The following is a 22,136-nucleotide window of genomic DNA, read 5'->3' on the forward strand; positions in this document are numbered from 1 at the left end:
TAGCATCTATTGATAGCATCTCTTATCAGCAAGTTAGTACTGGACCAAGCATTTTGTATGAATTATTTTGTTTAATCCTGACCTTAGTAACCCTTATAGTGAATATTTGTTATTATCTCCATTTTACACGAGGCTCAGAAATGTTAAGTAACTGACCAACAGTCACAGAGATAGTAATTAACAGCTTGAATCAAAGCTTCAGGCTCATAAGTGTGTATTTAACCACTTTTTTATACTATGCCAATTCTTTGGGTGTTGGATTTTGCAAAAATTTAGTCATGGGGGTAATTTATTGAAAGACTGAAAATATGTAATTGCATGTATATTGTAATGCCACCTGGTGCTCCATCCATACTAGTCACGCTGAAATCCATATATCTATTTAATAGTCTGTATTTTGCCTTTTAATGACACAATATTGAATTTGACCAGAAACCATGGACTATTTTTATTTATAATAGAAACTACCTACTGAAGTTTATTTTGTTCTTTATTTGATTTCATGTATTGAATACAAGGACATTGTATTTTATTTTTTATTTTCTTTAAGGAGGTAGCTATTACAGCATTTAGGGAGGCACTGGTTAGTCTTGGTTCAACTTGGCAAGAGAGAAATTGAGTGTTGATTTTCCAGATAAGTGGGTTTAAGTTAACATTTTTTTCTTCAAACAGATAAATTATTGTAAGCTGTGTATATCTTCTTAATGATATGAATATAAAAAGACAGATAATGCTATACCTCAGACCATAAACCAGCATCCTAAGTAAAAAATGTGAGGCTGAAACCCAGATTTGGGTATTTATTCTTCTTTGCTTGTCACAAAGCTGAATTGAATCCTTTGAAACTTGACCAAAGACAGGATATTTGCTTTTTGCAAGTAAGTTTGCAGACAATTTTTGTGTACAAGTAGTAGTACCACTGACTATATGTCAGAAGACAGAACAGGGTAGCATGAAAATACCATTTGAAATGGCTTTACAAAAGTTTCCTCCAAAACTTAATTTAGAACTCTTGCAGTCTGGATAAATCACTACTGTTTATGCAAGGACATGACCAGATCTTGAACTTGTACACATGTGTTAACATGGCAAAGAAATAGAATACGGTCTGTTTCCTTTTCCCCTCATCTTTGTTCAGCGAATCACTTTTTTCAACTAATCATTTTTAATTACACTAGAGAATGTATAACTTTAACTTTTTTAGTCATATCACATTCCTTTAGCTTAGACATCTTACCTTGGTTGCAATTTTCTATGACAGAAATGTATGTATTAAGAACACTATTCCTGCCCCAGGTAACATGGTCCAGTTGGTTCAGCATTGTCCCTCAAAGCCAAGGGTCGCTGGTTTGATTCTTGGTCAGGGCACATGCCTGGGGTGTGGCCGGGTCCCCAGTTGGGGCTCAGTCAATCAATGTTTCTCTCACACATCGATGTTTTTCTCCCTCTCTTTCTCCCTTCCTTCCCCTCTCTTTAAAAATAAATAAATAAAATCTTTAAAAATAAAAAGATAGATAACATACTTCCTGTCTCAAGATAAATACAGAGCGGGGCAAAGGTATGTTTACAGTTGTTCATATGGAAAATAACACAATAATTAATAAAGCATAAACTCTGTGTTTCATGTACTCACAACTGTAACCTTACTTTTGCCCCACCCTATATTTTAAAATGTTTTACAGTGACATTGTTGATACCAAAAATACTTTAGATTTAGAAAAACCTAAATCTATAAAAATTACTGAAAACTCTCATGTGTATGATTTTTCTGATTTTAAGAAGCCCTATCCTATTAACACAAGTAAAATCTTAGCATATTCTAAAAAAATATGAAGGTACATCAAAAGGTGTTTGCCATCCAAAACTAACTGCTTGGCCCTAGAAAAGAAGAACAGAATTTTGCACTTTTTTTTTTGTCCATTTTACTTGAATTTTTTGTGAGCAGAGCTTTCATTGTTATGGTAAATCTGACTGGAGTGAAAATTTGACTTGTTCTTTCCCCCAATGGATTCAACATTTTGAGTTACAAGTTTTCTTTTAAAGACAAAATCATTTGCTAATGTATAATGAATCCTCACGAAGGAGCTGGCTGCTTATAATACTTAGGTTTCTAGACATTAGAGCATCCTCTCAAAACAAGGTTTGGGGCCTTTTAACAGAGCACACCCCTGTTCATGTGTGCATCACCAGCGGAGGCTGCGTGGGGTCAAGGTGAAATGCAACCCACACCCTCGTATAACAACAAAGGGTTATAGTACAGTTCTCTCACTCATACCACAGTGTTCCCTCCTGGTCAGCCCAGCCCTACCCCACGTCTTCACTGCAGGGCCAGGGCTGGCAGAGCAGCAGCTGCTCTCAGACATTACCTGCCTAAGAGGCAGAGAGAAAGAAGAGACGTGGTGAAGCGCCAGTGGGAGTTTAACAGTTCTGCTGACAAGTGCTACCTCCCGTCATCTCCACCCCCTTCTCACTGGCCACGGCAAGTCATATGGCTCAGCCTGACATCAGTGGGCTGGGGAGGATAATCACCCCCCAAGGAAAGGCAGCGAATATTTTGAACATTAATACAGTACAGTCTGCCGCAGTGTGAGATCCCAAAGAAGCCAGAAGTCATTTGATTCACCAACTTCCCTTTGGGGCCATCTTTACTAAGCATCTAAATTTAAACAACAGGCCATCAACTTATTTCTGGCCATAAAAATTTGTTAACAATTTATTTAAATTGCATATCAAAAAAAGCACCTTGTATAATTCAGAAGGGGCTTAGAAAAAATTGGACTATATTGGGCTGAAATAAGGAAGGTAAGAGCTTTTTAGGGAAGTGAAGGGAAAATCACTTAGATTTTTTTGGGGGGAAATATAACTTATTATGAGGAATTTCTTTATAATTGTCATTAAAACTGGACACCAGAATAGAAAACAGGAAATTGTTTTGTTCTCAACTTTGAATATCCAGATGTGGGTATCTTGGTAATTTATAAGTTCCCTAAAAATGAATAAAGTGTTAAGTACAGTCTGATTTGCCCATTTAACCACTAACTCATCACTAAATACAGCTATGCTTTTGTATTTGTGGGCCAAAATTTTAAACAATTTAAAAACAATTTTTGTGTCCGCAAGAAACATTTTTAATGGCCCAGGAGCTACTTGATGAGCCAACTTCAAGGGCTCATAGGGACACAAACAAAAACTGTTTTCTTGCAGCTGGGAAGGCAAGATGGAAACTTGGGCAAATGTATCTTGTTTTTATAACATACATTTTCTCTACCGAATTGCAAATATATATATGTATATTTATTTATTATATATAAATATCACGTATTTATATAAATGTGTGAATACTTCTTTGTAAATACGCATATACACATACTCCTGTTGATACTTAAAATGCAGAGAAAATGGGATCTCTGGGTTGTTTTTTGCCAGCTTGATGGGAAGTATATTTACTACACCAAGACTACAACTTGGAAACGGGCTATGCTTCCGAAAGATGGCCCAGAAACAAATGTTTACCTATGTCCTTTGTGGATTCCAAAGAAGTCACACAGTGTTACTGTGTCTTCAGAGATCCTGGATTCCTGCTCCTGCCAAAAGTAAACAAAATACGCCTGAAAGCTTTTAGATACGACGTTAACATGTGAATTTTAAAGTTTTTAATTTTTTTAATTTAAATTTTTTTTTGTTTTTATGTCATTTGACATAGTCAAAATTATTTAATGTTTAGAGAGATGTCTGACTATTCTCAGGCTAACCAGTTCTCTGCAGGCATATTAAGCTCAAGATTTAACTTAAAAATAACCTTCACCTTTTTTGCCTCTAGATTACTCTGGTCTGTGTCAAATCACTGACTGTCTAAAGCACCTTTCCCTTGCCCTGTTTCTTGAGAAAAATAATAGTTTAATTGGTTTATATACATAAATATAATTTTTAATGCTCATTGACTTTTTTATTCACAGAACACTTAAAAGAGAAATTAGATGACTATATTAAGCTGTGGAATGGCCTAGTGAAGGTATTTCGAAATGAGAGAAGGGAAGGTTTAATTCAAGCACGAAGTATTGGTGCCCAGAAGGCTAAACTTGGACAGGTAGGACATATTTCATATTATTGACATCTATAATGTCATCATTTTGGATTTGATAACTCAACAATCATATGCATTTTAAGTACTTTTTCTTTTTTAGTTTGAAATGAAAATACTGGCCTAAACAGAAAAAACTTTTATGTGAAAATTGACTCTAATGCTAACTTAGAGCATCTAATTTTAAATTGTGTGTAATATATGATGTACCATACATAAGTGTTCTTTCACCCTGCCTCTTTTTTTTTAAGGTTTTGATATACCTTGATGCCCACTGTGAGGTGGCAGTTAACTGGTATGCACCACTTGTAGCTCCCATTTCTAAGGACAGGTAACAACATTACCTTGCTTTTTTGCTTTCCTGGTTGAAAAGTAAACCTCGTTCTAGAAGGACAAATAACATTCTCATTCTTCTGATTCCAGTTCCATTCAATATGTCAAGTGCTCTGTTTTAAGTATTATCACTCAGCCAGTTGTTTCCTGGGGTGGAGCTAGACTGCTATTTTGGGCTAATTCAGATGCAGACAGTTGGACATTTGGGATAAGCCTAGGGTGTCTGATTCAAGAATCATCTGTGGCTTAGAGACTTCCTCTAGCTCCAACCTTACTCTAAGGCTAAGAGTAATTATTTTTGCTAAGAGTAATTATTAATTGCTCCTTCTACGCCATAGTAACAGTTTCAAAAATTTGAAGGAGCAAGCTTTGAAATTATAACTATTGGGGTTTTTTTATGCCCTTTTTAATTATCACTTTAGATAGTAAGGACCAGTTGTTACTTGTGCCAATTGGGGTTTGGGGTTCCTGGAAACTCTAAAGTGTAGAAACAGGCAACTATACCGTAGAAATGTGGTGACCCCTGTTAAATTTACAGAAATACCTGAAACAAGAGAAGGCAGCATTTCACTCCTAGTTCCAAAAGCCTTCCCTGCGTTCAGTCCAGAATTCTCTTTCAGAATCTAGGCAAATGAGACATAACCCTGTGGTGAAAGGCATGTGTCATAGAAAGACCTCGGAGGGTTTAATCCTCAGAGGATTTATTCTGAAGGCCTATAATAAACATTTTTCACATGTCTGGTTTAATCCTCACAGCACTCCTGCAAGATAGGCATTATTATCTCCATTGTGCTGAAGAGGATACTGAGGTTTGGAGAAGTTAATTAATTTGCCCCAATCAGACAGCTAATAAACTGTCCAACCGAGATCTCTCTGGGACACCTTAACGCTACACCATCCATTAAGAAATCTGAGACTCCTGAGAAGGGAGGAAAGAGAATAAACCTTCACCTTTCCAGGTGAAGACTGGCTGTCCTCTGGGGGAATAAGGAATTGGTTTTTCACAGGATTTCCTGGCAATCCTACCTGTCCCGCAGTGACCGTCCCCCGTGCCACAGGAATTATTCCAGAGGGAATAACACAGCTTTCTCAAATGCACTTCCACCATATCGAAATTTTAAGCCCCGTACATTTCCCCTGGTCCTTGGTTTCCAAATATCTAAAAAGCACCTCAACGTGACTATGAAACACTGTAATCTCCATTTTAGAAAATGCGTTTTTAAATCCTTCTTGATAAGATGAGCACTGGAACAAGCAGGGGACCAAGTTATCTTTGCAGAGTTGACTCTGCATCCAATTAGTCATATGGTTCTAGCATTTTCCTGAAGTCAGATACAATGGGTGTTATTTTTTCTCCAAATTCTCAAGCTACACATAAGTTCTTTAGGTTTTAAGGGATTTTTTCCCTCATTTTTAAAAAACCAGGAATACAATACAGAATTCTTTTTTTTTGTAATGAAAGCTGCTTTTTTTTTTTTTTGCAATGAAAAAGGATATGAAAAAAAGATCAAGAAAAAGTACAGAAACAGATTTTTATAATAACTGCTCCCAAAGAAATGGAAAGCAACAAAGAATTGAGAGAACTGCTAAAAATATAGCAGGTCTTATCTTTTTATATAGACACATGCATGCAGGCGCACCCCACCACACACACACACACGAACTCGTTTTATAATGGAGGGTTAAAGAGTAAAAGTAGAAAGCAGGAAAATCTTGTAAACAATAAAAAACTGCCAAGAAAAAGTTGCCTGCAGGACCAAAGTGAAAAAAAGAAAACACAATTAAGCTAAAAGGCATGGCTTTTTGTCCCGGACATTTGTCTACAAGCTGAGGGATAAGTCTCCTCTATCTTTTCCTTAGGAAAGCAGGTTCCTTGACTTTTATAGAACATTCATTTACTTCTATTTCCCATTAGACACTGAAGTCCCCTAGTGCAAAAAATAAGCAAAAAACAAATAAACCAAAAACAAACAAACAAAAATTTAAGTCCATGACAAAGAGATAATATAGCGAGGCATGCTGAACTAGTCAGTGTTGGGTTCTTAAATGCTTTTTCATTTTCTGTAAATGTTTCAGAACTACATGTACTGTGCCTCTAATAGATTACATAGATGGGAATGACTATTCCATTGAACCACAGCAAGGTGGGGATGAAGATGGTTTTGCCAGAGGGGCCTGGGACTGGAGTTTACTATGGAAACGTATTCCTCTAAGCCACAAGGAAAAGGCCAAAAGGAAACATAAAACTGAACCTTATCGGTAAACATTACTCCTTTATTTTCTCACATGGAATGTTTATCTAAGTACTTTTTTTTTCCTTCCCCATGTACTTGTATTTATATGTGGGTCCATACACACCCTTCCATTTCATCTTTGCTGCCATCATCAACACAATACAGAACCATTTGCACTGTGCCGATCATAGATGTCATAAATGGCAACACATATGAAATTGTGCCCCAAGGGGGTGGTGACGAAGATGGGTATGCTCGAGGAGCATGGGATTGGAGTATGCTCTGGAAACGGGTGCCTCTGACCCCTCAAGAGAAGAGAATGAGAAAGACAAAAACTGAACCATATCGGTAATCACTAAATCACTTACATGTTTTCTTTTCTCCCGCTGCTGCTAACCTATTAACTTCTTGCTAAGCTAAAACACTTGTTATTAAAACTGTAGATGCTGTTTAGATTCTGAGGACTTCTTTCCTTGCACTATTTCACAGTTTAAATTAGCTTCCTTGTGATTGCTTTCTCCCTAAATTCAGGTTCCACTTTTTAGTGGGGAGGGGGAATGCTACAAGGCATTAATTCCAAATACAAGAGAAAAAAAGAACAATCATCCTGTAAATTTACAATGCATAAATTACTTGCAGTTCAAGTTTAATATCTACTTTGATGCCTTGGGTGTTATGTTAGCAGTAAAAGCAATAGCAAGAGATTTGGGTTTTTGGGGTTTTTTTTCTTTTATTTTATACACTAACTCTTACATACTAATTTTATACCAGTTAAATCTGATGAGTAAAAATACATGACTTTGGCAAATGCTACCTAGACTCCCTTATTGCTTCCTTCTCAGAAGAGTACTTGATTAAAAGGAAACCGTATTCCAGAATCAGCTTTTGTCCCCTGTTGTGGCTCTTCAAATAGAACAACGTATGCTGTTGTGTTCTCTGGGGTCCTCTATCTGGAACATTTGACTATATTCCAAAAAGAGTGACTCCAAATGAAATGCTTGCCAAATGTTAGTATAGGCTTCTAAATATGCATAATGTCATTTTTCTGATCTTATGGTTCTGCTTCTGGTCTCTCTTCCCTGTGACACTATCGATAATATTAGAACTCTGCTTCGGGAAGGTGTTTCCAATGCCGTGCGAACGCTGGCGGGATTCGGGCATGTCCTGATGGCAGACAAAGAAATTATAGACCTTTAAGTTTGACTTGACATTTTCCAAATTTGTCTTTGAAGTTACTTTTCAAAATAATCCAGGAATTTGCTGCTTACTTGCTTACCTAACATAATTCTAGGAGGAAAAAAATAAGAGGTAATGATTATATTTTTTATTTCTGACGGTTCCATAGGCTAGTAAAGAAATTTTTTTTCTAGTGGGCTAGAAAAATTTAAGGGAGAGTTCTCTTTAAAGACTCCCTGGTTTTCATGTTAAGATGCATTTTCAAATATCTACTGACGTGAGTGGGAGTGTATTTAAAGATCAAAAAGGCAGAGTTATAATAGAGTAATTTTAAATGGCAGTTAAAGAAATGTGACATAGAAAGATAGCCAAAAATGTAGTAGTGCTAATGTTTTATGAGTTAGGCAGTATACTTTAAGAAGAAAGGGAATAAGAGAATAACTGGGCCACAATGTGATTTTTCTTTAATATTGAGTATTAAAGTCCACTTGACAAATACTTAATGAGCATTTACTATGTGCCAGGCACTCTTTCCTAGGAATAAGCTTTTAAAAGATCAGTTCCCTGGTGGCACTTAAAATATAGTGGGTGAGCCAGAAATTAAACAGAAAACTACACAAATAACTCTGGAATAGTAACTGCAATAAATGGTGTGAAGAAAAATAGAGTTTATGGAAAGGAGAGCCTCATCCAACCTGGAGGATCCAGAATGGCCCATTTACCAAAGTGTCATTGGAGCCAAGACCTGAAGGATGAGGGGTCAACTCTGTGGAGGAGGAGGAAGAACATTTCGGGAGAGTGGACAGCATAGATGAAGGCCTTGAGACAGAAGGTAGTTTGGCAAGTTCAAGGCATGAGGACAGCAGTGAAGAACTCAGAATGAGGGAGCCAGCTGAGCCTCAGAGTGGGGAGAGACTGGCAGCAGGGGACCCATGTTGAGCCCCCTCTGCCTGCTAGGCAAGTAGACTTGGATGTGGACAGAATAGAACTGAGGATACAAGTTACGAAGTTACTGTAACAGTCCAAGCAGTGGTAGTGGTGAAGTTAGTTGGAAAGGGGTAGACAGATTCAAAATATATCTTCAAGATAGAATTAAGAGGAATTAGTGATAAGTTGAATAGTAGATGTGATGATGTAGAAGGTACTATAATGGAGGCATCTCCTTAAGAATCATGATGTATTAATAATTAATTGTTCAGGGTAGGGGACGCAGGCAACAGGATATAAATTATTCTCCTATCACTTCTAATGACGCGAGTGGCTTGTCCCTAAAAAGCTACCAAGTGTTTTTTCTGTTGTCCCTAAAAAGTACCAAATTCAAGATTCCATTCAAGAAGCCATACAGATCACCAGTTAGCAGTCCTACCTCCTGGCCTAGTAAATAGCTCGGTCTGTTTCTTCTGTGTCGTTTCTGTGCCACATTTGCAAACTCTGAATGAACTGTGACTGTTCTGAGATGAATTATACCCTTATTTGGCAAGCCCCGAGGCTATAAAATTAAAAAATGACAGGCTGCTTCCATGGTGTATGGTTTTGCTCATCCCGTAATGACTCATGAATCATTGCGGGAACAGTTAGCAGACCAGGACTAGTGTGCCTCAGGATTTTTAGGAGTGAAAGAGAAAATTCTACTTTTACTAAATCTAAAGGCTTAGTATTTAAATCAACAGAGGAACCAAGGCTCCCTCTAATGGTGAAATGATGTAATGCTCTAATTTATGATGAGCTATATAATTCTATTTCAATGAGAAATTCTGGTAAATTCATTAAGGAAGTATGGAAAGATTGTTTTGCAAAGGCTTTATAATTTCTTAGTGTTTTGCCATCAGTTCTGTCTCTTCTATGCATTAGTTAGATTGTATTCCAAACAAGCTTGCTGTCTGTTGGTGAAGGGGTTTGTCTTTAATAGTGATTAAAGTGTTTCTTTGTTTAGGTCCCCAGCCATGGCTGGTGGATTATTTGCCATTGAACGAGAGTTCTTCTTTGAACTGGGTCTGTATGATCCAGGTCTCCAGATTTGGGGAGGTGAAAACTTTGAGATCTCATACAAGGTAACAGTTCATTTAAACACATGATGTTTTCTATGTAGTGACTGACTTTTGTGACTTTCAAATAGGGGCTAGGTTCTTTGGGGGAGGGGATAACTGTTTAAAGCATTTCTCTAAATTATAAGGAATGACTAACAAAAATGTATGCTTTTGAAGGAAAGTAAGGCAAAATGAAAGCTCCAGACTTACTACATGTTTACACGGCTCACCTGAAAATTGAGGCCAGCAAGCTTCGGAAATAAAAAATACCTCCTCCTCCCCCCATCTGAGGCTTTCTGTACACTGGAGCCTTTTGTTAGAGAAACCCTTTGGAGAATCGGCATGTGTTGGGGCCACATTTGACCATCCCCTGACACAGTTACCCTTTATTACTGTAGGACATGATTCAGGGCAGAAGCAGATCCCAACGATGACTGTCTGTCCTCAGACTGACAGTGGAGCTGCTTTCTGCAGCACCCCCATCACTGAGCCAGTCCTTGATCACTAATACCTTCCATGCCCCATTTCCCAAAAGAAAGACAAAAAACTACCGTACATCACAGTTTGAGTTAAACAAATATACATTACCTTGTCTTAAATGTCTAGTGCTTGGTACCGTGAGGAAGGAGAATAACTCAGTCTTTGCTCTCAAGGAACTCACAGTCAATAAGAGATTAGAATTATATTCAAATTCATAGTATGATAAGAAGATAGAATGCCATTTGGTTGGTGTAATTAAGAAACAGCATCCCTCTGGAGGTAGAGTTTGAGGGAGACTGAAAAAGACATGGTATCAATAAGCAGAGATAAAGGCAGGGGAGGGAGTCTTCCAAGCAAATAGAGTAGGGAGAGGTACAAAGGTGAAACATGATGTATTCAGGAAACAGTAAGGAACGCAGTTTGGGCAGAATCTGACAGCATGAATGAGACAGAGACATCAAGAAGATAAAGTGGACAGGTGCGTTAGCACCATATTGACGAGAGCCTTTCACGCTGAGCTAAGAGATTTTTACTTAATTTGATAAGCAGTGAAACCCATTGAAGATATTAAGCAAGGGAATAACATGACCCAAAGCTGCTCTTCGGCTAGAATAATCACTTGCTATAAATAAGAATAGCACTGAAGAGAGAGAAGCCAGAGGTGAAGAAGCCAGGCGGGAGATTATTATAATAATCACCCAGGTGGGAAATCTATTAGCAATGGAAATGACAAATGATCTTGGGAATGGAGTCTCTGCATAGTTTGGCAAGGCTGCGTTGGAAGAAGGTTGCTTGGAGCTACCATCACACAGGAGGAGGCCCTTCAGCAGCAGTGTATTACTGCTTTCCTTCTTGCCTCCTTTGTTACTGTATGAGTTTGAAAAACAAACAGGTTACTTTAAGATTTATTTAGTTAACAAATCCCCTGTGGATGCTGTATCTAATTAAGATTTCAGATTCACAGTTATAAGATGAATTTTCAGCTATAATTTATTTTGGCATTTGAAACAACTTTTATATGTGTTTTCCTTGACAGATATGGCAGTGTGGTGGCAAATTACTGTTTGTCCCCTGTTCCCGTGTGGGGCATATCTACCGTCTTGAGGGCTGGCAAGGGAATCCTCCACCCATTTATGTTGGGTCTTCTCCAACTCTGAAGGTAAGTCTTTTCAGTTGGAAGGGGAGAAGGCGAGGGAACTGACATTCACGTACCACAGTCCGTTGTAGTTAAGCAAACGTCAGCGCGCTGAGCGGGAAAAATCTCTTAAGCAGTCCCACAGGTCCTCATGTTTACCTCAGGCTAGACTTAGTCATGAAATGTCTTACTGTTCTTTGAGATTATTCATTGTATCCCATTCAGATTAAGGTGTCTGTTTTGAATGTTCTCCATGAAGACAACGCAGATAAATTCAAAAAGCACAGACACTCTGTAGGAAAGCAGTGGAAAGGAAAAATATCAGCTCCCATTAGTCACAGATAATATTTTTTAACATATGTATTTATTTTAAATACATCAGAATGACAAACAGCTGTACCCTGCAAGACCTAATTGCACAGCACCATGAACCACAGACATCTTCCCAAAATGTACTGCACTGGGTGGTGGGGTTTTCTGTTTTGGTTTAAAAAAATTAATCATACTGAGTTTTTGTAGTAAACAAAAGCAAATTTTGAACACTGCTTGCAAAAGATTCATGTCTTTTGTCCCTCAGACCAGGGACAGACCAGGGAAGCTTCCGACAGAAGCCAGATGTTCCACTGCCAGGAAGCCACCGGCCCCTGTCCTTGACAGCTCAGCTCTGAAGTGTCTTTGGGGGGCTGCTGTCCTAGTTTCTGGGGCCCTCTGACTCTGGTGCCCTTCGTTGTCTGGAGTCCTTAGCCAAGTCAAGGGCAGAAGAAGACATTATTGGCTGCAGGTGCAACTTGGGACAGTTCCCAAAAGGGGAATAGGCGATGGAGGCAGAGACAGCTAGGCTTTCAGAACAAACACAGTTAGAGCTTTCTGACTGGCCACGTTATCTTAGAAGTGGTGAATAGAGCCCCAGCTACAACAGGGGGTGAGATTAACATACCCAGGCCGAAACAAAGATGCCGCAAATCAACACCAGGCCTGACTGCCCTTGCAAGAAAAGAACCTGACCTTTGCATCAGATCCACGGTCATGAAGAGCTGATGAAAGGCAGATTGATTCAAGCAGGTCTATGCTGATGGGAAAAGGAAAAGAGGAGAAGGAAATACTCACCCAGTCTAAAAATGAAATGTAGCTCTCATAAAAACTACCCAGTGCACGTCGTGTTCAGCGTGCTCTCTGTGAGTGCCTCCAATGTGCCAGGCACCTTCTTTTCTCCAAGTTTAGCACCAGGCACTTCAGTCCCCAGGGTGCCAATGACCTAGGTCCATTTCCCCAGCCCATTTGTCTTCTCTGAGCTTCAGACCATACTTAGTTGTCTTCTAAAATTATCTTCCTAGATATTTCAATGTCAACATAGTCAAACTCTTAAACTTTTCCTCAGATACGACTCCTTTTCCCGTATTCTCTATTCTCCCATGAATGAAACCGAGGGGGTTAGGGTTGTGTAACTCACCTCTCACCTTACCAAGCCCCGATAGATCTACCTCAATCATACCTCTGAAATCCGTTGCTGACTACGCTTAGTGCAGGTCTGCAGATCTCTCCCGTGAATATTAAACTGCCTGCCACGTGGCTCTCTGCCATCACCTTCCATGGCCTTCCGTCCGTCCTCCACTCACCACCAGTGTTATTCCCTTGAAAATTAAATCTGATGTCTGTTACCTGCTTAAAACCTTTTGCTGCCTCTCATAAAATATAAATAATATTAGTAATTGCTAACCCTTTTTGATTGCCCACTAGGTACCAGACACAAATCTAAATGCTTTCCATAAGTTTTTTTAATTTTTACAACACACCATAAGATAAAGACTAGGATTATTCTCATCTTAAAATGAGGAAAGTGAGGCAAGTTTTCTCTTTGAACCCTGCATTGCGTTTATGGTAAACTACTTGGAGGACTCCCAGTGCACCTGGACTTCTCACACTTCATGTGCGTTTCTGCGTGCCCTCGATTCGATCCTCGCCTAATTAACCACTCTGTCTAGATTGAGCCATCCAGCAGCCTTCTATGGTGCCTCTCTGGCCCTCTCCACCCCAAACAAATGTTCCTTCTTTTTGTTGCTATAACCCTATGCACGTATACTTAATTCTTCACATTCATGAGTATCTAGAAGACATGGACTGTGTCTAATTTTGGATGGGTTTACGAGGACTCAAAATACTTAGCTATATAATATTTCATGTTCTTTTAGGATACTGCTGCTTAAAACTTTGTTGAAGCCACTGGCTTTTGCAAGAGCATATTCACCCTTTGAAAGTTATCTTGTAGTCCAGAAAAAAGTGTAATAGGAATGCTAGGTTTTCCTACTCCTGATGTAAAACAGGGGTCGGCTACTATAGCCAATGGGCCAGATACAGCCCTTTTTAGTAAATCAAGGTGTTTTGGAGCACAGCCCACACCCATTTGTCCATATGTTGTCTATAGCTGCCTTTTCAGCAAGTTGAGTAGTTGCAACAGAAACTGTATGCCTACTAAGCCAAAAATACTTATACTCTGGCCCTTTATCCACAAAGTTTGCTTATGCATGATAGAGAAGGCCAAGGGACTCTATCAAACATGTGCTAAATCTGTCACATATGTTAGTGCCTGCATGCAGCATCCGGTAAAACCCTGGAAGTTAAGTCTTTGTCAGTTACCACAATGTCAACTGATCTGCACCAACTGTGGAAAATGCCCAGGTGATTCTGGGTTATGGTGACATGGTCCTATTATGTTGTAAGAGGACCAACAAAGTCACTTTCTAAAATGTGCTTTATTAAACAGAGCTATTATTTTTCATGATGGTTTCTGAAATGGGCTTTTCCCCTACATATGCTAGTAGTGTGGAGATAATTCTGGGAGGAGTACCAATGTCCAGTCAGCCTCTCATAAACCCTCTCTAGGTATCAGTTTCTTCCACTAGAAGCAGGATAGAATATATTCTCTGCAACTAGATATGCTCTTGCTGCGAAGAGTCTGTGTCCCTCACTTTTTAGTTGAACATGCATGATGATTTTATCCTTGGCCGTTGACATATTAGAGCCATTAGCTCAGTTGCATTTGTTGTTTAATTAAATATTAGGTCTTACTGAGATAAGTTTGTTTTATGTTGGTCATATTTCCTATGTCTAAGATAAACTGTTTATGACATTACAAATATTTTTATTTGTCCAATGATACTTTCTTTTACAGAATTATGTTAGAGTTGTAGAGGTTTGGTGGGATGAGTATAAAGACTACTTCTATGCTAGTCGTCCTGAATCAAAGGCGTTAGCATATGGGGACATCTCTGAGCTGAAAAAATTTCGAGAAGATCACAACTGCAGGAGTTTCAGATGGTTCATGGAAGAAATTGCTTATGATATCACCTCACACTACCCTTTGCCACCCAAAAACGTTGACTGGGGAGAAGTAAGTATCAGGGATATTCAGATCTCAAAGTGTGTATGTTTGGAGACTGAGTTTGGGGGAAGGCAGAGAGAGATGAAAGTGAATGAAAGAGAATTCTTGGGGGGAAGTTTGGGTAAAAACTGTCTGGTAACTTCCCCCTCCCTTCCACCAGGCAGTTACAACTACCCTGATACCCGGCCTTGTGTTCTCTCCTCTCAGCCTTTGCACGTGGGGCTTTCTGCTCAGGAAGGAACACTGTCCACTCTCTCCAGCTCCTGCCACTTCTCTTTCCTTCTGTCTGACTCCCTTTCTTGGCTAATTCCAGCTTACCCTAATGCTCTCAATGTAGAGATCACCCGTCCTGAAAAGCCTTTCTTGTTCTTTCCCATTCCATCAAAAAGTCTCAGTCCTGTGGTTTTTCCATGAGTTTTCATAACACAAAGCTACCCCTCTCTCAGCCAGTCTATAAGTGCTTGTTCACCATTGTGTTCCAGTGCATTAATGCAGAGGCCCCCATATATAGTAGGCACTCAGACAATACTTGCCAAGTGAATGAATCAATGAATGGTAACTGAAAATAATTAAAATCAAAGGCACTGATCTGTGTTCTTTCTTCAAACTTGCCTTTGTAAGTGGGCGCATTTCTCGTTCACACACCCTTGCAGGTGCTACCTCGTAACTGTATTAAACGTGCCATGAAACCTCAGGTCTACATGCTTTTGTTTAATTATGTGTCCAACAAATACTGGTTGAGGGTCTACTATGTGCCATTCACTTTTCTAGATGGAAAACAAGACGAACAAGGTCCTTTTCCTCGGGGACCTTACATGCTAGTGGATGAGAGACCAAAAAAAAAAAAAAAGAAAACAGGGACAATGAAGATAATGATAGGGCTATAATGGAAATAAGCAGGTGATGTTCAAGAGGACATAGGGACAGGGCAGAGAAGGCTTCTCTGAGGAAGTGACATTTAATCTGAGATCTGAATAATGAAGAGCCAGGAAGTCACAAGCTGGGAAAGTGTTCCAGGTAAAGAAAATGGTGAGTGGAAGGCTCTGAGTCAGGAAATGCTTTGCATGTTCAATAAGCAGAAAAGAGCAGATTAAATCAGGCGAAGGAGCAGGCAGGTGGGCGGGGGGGGCTGTTACCCTAAGTGTGGTGGAAAGTCATACGAGGCTTTTAAACAGAAAGGTGGCATGATTTGATTTATGCTTGCGGTGGGTGTAGCAAGTTCTCTCTTGGTGTTCTGGGCTGGTGAATGGCCCAGGTGGAGTGGTGGAGTAGATGTCAAGCTGTGTATTTGTAATGCTGAAACCAGGGCTCAGGCCAAATATACATCTAAGGATGTGTGTCTGGAGCCACCAAAGGTAGATTGTTTTGTGGGACTGAATGAGAAAAATATAGATAGAAAAAAGAAGCAGGATCCATTCTGAAAGAGCTCCAACATCTCTGAGTTTGGGAATAGAAGCCAACCAAGGACACCATGCTACTCTCTCTGCACCTCTGTTTTACTGCCTTTTTTCCCCGTACACTTATTTTACCGCTGTGTGCCATGACAGCAAGTTGCGTTTAAGTCCCAACTAGGTCATAGCCCCTGGCAGTTCAGACTCCATTTTTGGTTCTCTTTTAACCTCCCAGAACACGTAATTAGTATAGTTGCCTTCTATGTAAAAGGAGAGAATTCTCTTGGTAATCTTGTCCAGTCTTACGGCTTTAAAGCCATCTATGAGCAGATGACTCCAATTTCTACCTTCAACCTAATTCACCCTCCCAGAGCTCAGACAAGTATATCCAACTGCCTACTTGGCATCTCTACTTGAATGTCTAATACACATTTCAAACTCACCTTATCAAACACTGACCTCTCTGTCTCCCATCCCCATCTCCCTTCCCCAGCCTATCTTTGCTGATTGCTCAGGCCAAAGCTCTGCAGTCTTTTTTGAATCCTTTCCTTCTCTCTCACTTTACATTTAGATCCAAGCTCCAACCTTGCTCTGGTCTAAGCCACCACATCTCACTGAGGCTAACTAACTCTGCCTACCTACATCCTGTTCTAAATACAGCAGTCAGACTGATCTTTTTTAACTGATCCTGTTACTTCTCTGTTAGAAACCTGCATTGACAGCCCCTTTCCCTCGGAGGGAAGGCAGAGTCCTTTCTAGTGCCCTCTCGGGCCAGCATATCCAGCGCCATTCCTCCCTGGCCTCACCTGCTACCCCGCTCCTCACTCACTCCAGCCCCACTGTCCTCCTTACTTAATACAGGAAGCCTTTGCTGTCCTCTCTGCCTGGAATGCTTTCCCTCTGCATGTGCAGCTAACTCAGATATATACTTCAAGTCTGCTTAAATGTCCCTTTCTCAATGAGATCCACCCTGCTATCACCCAACCACTCCTAGCCACACCCCCTCTTAACTTGCTTTTCTTTCTTTTCTGTTTCATGGGCACCTATCAATTTCTTATTTTTTAAGATTTTATTTCTTTCTTTCTAGAGAGAGGGGAAGGGAGGGAGAAAGAAAGGGAGAGAAACATCAGTGTGTGGTTGTCTCTCGCGTACCCCCTAGGGAATCAAACCTGCGACCCTTTGGTTCACAGACCGGCCCTCAATCCACTGAGCCACAGCAGCCAGGGAACACCTATCACTTTCTAACTAACATGTTCCTTATGGTTTTGCCTTCTATTCTGTCTTTCCTTCCCTAGAATATAAGCTCACTGGGGCAAGGATCTTTATTTTGTTCATAGGTGTATCAGAGCCTACAACTTACCTGACACAGTACTCCCTTAATATTTGATGAATAATGTATAAGTAAATAAGTAGATGGAATTTTCTGTCTTCCCTTTCCAGTCACTGACTACATCTTCAGCTTAACCATTTTCCATTCTGTCCCCAGCACCTTGCACTTCACTTCTCTGTCCTCCCTGCGTATTCCAGGGTAAGGCCCCCCACCAGCTGCTCCAGGGAGGGCAGGAGAGGCTCCTTCCTCCACATGTTCATCCCTCCCTGAGTCCTGACTGACGCTTAGCCCTCAGCTTCCCTACGGACCTGAGGGTCCTCAGGACCAAGACTTGCTTCTCTTTGTATCTTCTAAAGCTCTTACATTGTCCCAGGTACTCAGTCAATACATACTGACTGAATGAATAAAACATTTTATCCAAATACTATAGTAATTTATCATTGAGACATATAACATTTCCAAAAAGGAAAAAGGTTATTTTTGTATAAAATGTGCATTCCTAAGGTGGAAGCTTGTGTTGGCTTTTCACTTACATTATCCAGTTCCCGTAACGTTGTCCCCCTGGGTTCCTGGGGACAGCTGCCAGAAGTGCCACGTAGCCATTTGGGAGTTACCTTACAAAGTCAGTTCTGATCTAGACCCCTAGGGCCAGTGACTCTGACAGTTAGTAACTCTGTTTACTTCTCACTCACATGAATTATCCTGAATTTGTACTTAATGGTGTCTTAATTTTTTTCTTCTGTATTATTTTATCAAAATCTATAGTCCAGTGCCCTTTGTCAGAATAAGCTCCTTCCAATAGTGACTGGAAGACCACAAATTATTTGAAAGACGACTGCTGTGCTCTAAACTACTCCAGGACAGACAATACAATAATAACCTGGCATGACGCAGACCCAGATTTCCACTGTGAACTGCAGTATTTAACATGAAACTCTTTTACTCTTATGTCAGGACTTAGTAAAAACTAAACGGTTGCCTGCCTTTTGGTTCTTGGTTCATTTTTTTAGATCAGAGGCTTCGAAACCGTTTACTGCATTGATAGCATGGGAAGGACAAACGGAGGCTTTGTGGAGCTGGGACCCTGCCACCGGATGGGCGGGAACCAGGTGAATAACCTCTCACATTGAAATTGCTTCTTCAGTGAGAACTGCCAGGCTCATTGATCACAGGGTTGCCTTTGCTTTTCAGTTTGGTGATTGTGTGTGTTTGGGAAAGTAATAAAGTAAAAACATTCTGTGAAGAAACTGACAATGTTAAATCTTTTTGTGAAACGAGGGTATAATGGCAGTATTGCTTTTCACACAAGCAATCAGAATCTAGAATTTATGTCTAATGTAAGAAATCAGACTGTAATCTTGTGTGAGACTATTAACTGTGTAAGCCTAGCTCCCTCACAATTTTATTTGGAAATATTATTCAGTATCCCACATTTCCTCCCAATAAGCTGGATTGTTACTGCCAGTAATGTATGTTTTACTGTTATATTTCCTACTTTATGTATTTTTCTTGCCTTTAATTTAGATTGTGAAACATCAGGTCTGTTTTCACTTCTTTATTTTCTCACATTATCGGTACATGACAAATATGTGTTAATGACCCATTCTATATCTAAAAGGCTAAAGAACATAATCCTTCAGGTGTGAGTGTGGGTTTTTGCTCACATCAGAATGAGTAATTTCCTGTCTTTGGACTTATAGTTCTGAACATACAAAAAATTATAGAAAAATAAGATAGCCATTGAGTTTGTTTTTGTATTTCAGCAGAGAAGGTGCCTGTTATTTTTTTTACTTCTTTTTTTAATAGCTTTTCCGAATCAACGAAGCTAATCAACTCATGCAGTATGACCAGTGTTTGACAAAGGGGCCTGATGGATCAAAAATCATGATTACACACTGCAACCTAAATGAATTTAAGGAATGGCAGTACTTCAAGGTATTCTGCATTTCAACTTAGGAAATAATAAGTATATGCTATTTTGCTTTAATAACACCTGTCCTGCGGAATTTAGATGTATAAATCTTAAAACCAGCATTCAAATGGACTTGTATTTCCCTCTCATTTAGTCATTGTATTTTCCAGAGCCCTAGTGACTCATTGTCCATAATGAAGCATCACTTTCATTCTCTGGAGCGGTATTGTCATGTAATGAGGTCACAAGATGTCCATGAAGACCCACTAATTTCAGTAACCTGGGAAAATCAGTGTTCTGTGAGGATAAATAAATGTAACATAAAAAATACTGTGTTTCTAGTTCATGTTGTCCAGCAGGTGGAGTTAGAGACAGACTAATAACGTTTGGAAAGCTAGGCCTTCACAACTTCCTTATTGTTATTCGCAAAATACAGAAGTTAGATAAATGTTGCCTGTTTTGTGCTTTAAAGGTCATATTTACTTATTTAGCTGACACTGTGAGAGGGAACAGTTTTTCTCTTTTAGCTGTGAATATTCGAGTCCTATGCCAAATTGAGAATTCCAACATTAGTCTAGGCTTTATATATTTTATAATTTTCGAAGTCTGGACTTGACTAAAATAAATTTATTGTAAAACATAAAGTTTGGAAAGCTACCCCAAACTGAAAGAACCTGGCAACCCTCAACTTTATTTACCCATTTAATATTTTTATAATGCCCTGTCTGTTGTGCAAGTGTTTGCTATGCAGGTATGTTATTATGACCCAGCTTAATATTCCCAGTCATCATCATTCATAGGTAATTACTGTGAAGAGGTGAGTCTATGTCAGGTGCTAATATTTTTTTTAATAACAAGTCAGGGAAAATAAAGTCAACATAAATCCTGAAAAACAGAGCATTTATTTCCACCAAGAAATAAATAATAGCAGTAAGTGATACGGGACAGTAAGAACAATATGAATAAAGTACTATAAGAAGGCTAAAAGATCAGAAACTACCTTTGAGAAGTAATAGATGAAAAAATGGAATGTATATATTTTAGATATTTTAAAGGGCACAACACCAAATTTGTGTATCAGACATTACTAAATATACAGGGATGGGCAGAAGTAGGTTTACAGTTATGAGTGTGAAACATGAAGCTTATTCTTATGTTATTATTTATTCATATTATTTGTCTTATTATTATTTCTTATCCTTAATTATGATATATCTTTTAGGTAATGGTGGCTGGTAATTTAACCAACAAGCAATGAAAGTGGATACTTAAACCTACTTCTGCCCACCCTTCACACTGGTGCCTGATCATGTAGTGACTTCAAAAAACAGCTAAAGCACATCGTACTACAATAGCAGAGAAGGAAAAACTGCAGAAATAAAAATAAGCGCAAGGCCATAGCACAGCAGAAGAGAGACTGTTTAGGAGGAATCATTTCTGATGAGTTCTATATGGGAAGTATCATTGAGGTATATAAAGGCTTTTCATGGAGGACAAACAAGAAAATTGGATGAGCAAAGGCATGGCGTGAAAGTGTGTAGAAAATTCTAGGAATCACATTTAGTATAGTATCCCTAAATTGTCTTCCATGTGAAAGAACATTGAACTTCATTTTGTAAGTTGTGGAGAACAGTTGACATTATTCGAGGAATGCAATGATAGGAAACAGTGGATACTATTAGGAAAATAATTCTGGAAACAATGTGAAGTATGAACTCTTACGCTTCATCGGGATTTCTCAAACACTCCAGTCTAGATTCCGTGTATACTCTTAAAAATTATGGAGACTCTCCTCACACAGATTTTGTTTATGTAGATTATAGCTAACAATATATCCTAAATTGTAAATTAAGTCTGAGAAATTTTACAAATGTTTATGTATTAATTTATAATTTATGTAAAACATACTAGCCCTATTACATGTGAAAGTAAATAACACTTCATAAATAATAACTATTTTTCCAAAAATAGTAAGAAGAATGACATTGTTGTATAGTTTTGCAAATCCCTTTAATGTCTACTTTAATAGAAGGCAGCTGAATACTGCTTCTGCATTCAATTGATATAATATGTTGTTTTAGTTGGTGTATATGAGGAAAATCCAGCTTCACATACACATGCAATTGGAAAAGAGAGGAGTAATTTAATAGCCTTTTCAGATAATTGTGGCTATTCTTCGATGCTACACAAGTCGATAAGTGATAGTTTCTTAAAAGTTATTTGCAATGTAGAATCTGAAACCATATAAGTGAACATTCTTTCCAATGTTAAACTAAAATCCATTGGTCTGTCTTACGCTTTGAATGGATCCTTTACCCATGTCAGCTTTTGTAACATCGTGTTGTTCATTTGGAAAATTGGTCCACTAAGTTACAATTTTCCAAATGTTGATACATTTCATTGTGCAATTTCAAAAAATATGAGTATGAGGAAGCTATCAAGTTCATGGTAGTGGTTACAGTTTTCAAAAATTCTTAAATTTTGCTTGAAAACTCAAATTGTATCAATGGCAACAAATACTGTCAGATTTGTGGATTTGTTTTTTGTGGGTTTGGTTTTCCTTGAAGGGACAGGCTCCCTTCATTTTCAAGAAAATGTCTACAGAGTCCCAAGTTTGAATAAATACAGTTTGTCTGTGAGTGGACCCTTCACGTTCAA

The 22,136-nt window shown here is 38.9% G+C and overlaps 1 protein-coding gene across 3 annotated transcripts in view; it reads left to right on the forward strand.

The window, feature by feature from the left end:
- The window catches only part of GALNT7 (polypeptide N-acetylgalactosaminyltransferase 7), a 120,779-nt gene that overhangs the window by 94,659 nt on the left and 3,984 nt on the right, over nt 1-22,136 (forward strand). For 2 of the 3 annotated variants that reach the window (XM_024568611.3, XM_053910425.1), the window contains exons 4-11: nt 3,957-4,087; nt 4,333-4,412; nt 6,814-6,996; nt 9,758-9,875; nt 11,368-11,490; nt 14,636-14,854; nt 18,577-18,675; nt 19,373-19,501. In XM_024568611.3, coding sequence (XP_024424379.2) covers nt 3,957-4,087; nt 4,333-4,412; nt 6,814-6,996; nt 9,758-9,875; nt 11,368-11,490; nt 14,636-14,854; nt 18,577-18,675; nt 19,373-19,501 — 1,082 coding nt within the window. Of the gene's footprint in view, nt 1-3,956; nt 4,088-4,332; nt 4,413-6,490; nt 6,674-6,813; nt 6,997-9,757; nt 9,876-11,367; nt 11,491-14,635; nt 14,855-18,576; nt 18,676-19,372; nt 19,502-22,136 lie in introns of all 3 variants that reach the window. The other variant, XM_045202321.2, reaches the window with a different exon arrangement.

This window comes from Desmodus rotundus, chromosome 9 (genome assembly GCF_022682495.2).
Source record: "Desmodus rotundus isolate HL8 chromosome 9, HLdesRot8A.1, whole genome shotgun sequence".
Taxonomy (NCBI): Eukaryota; Metazoa; Chordata; class Mammalia; order Chiroptera; family Phyllostomidae; genus Desmodus; species Desmodus rotundus.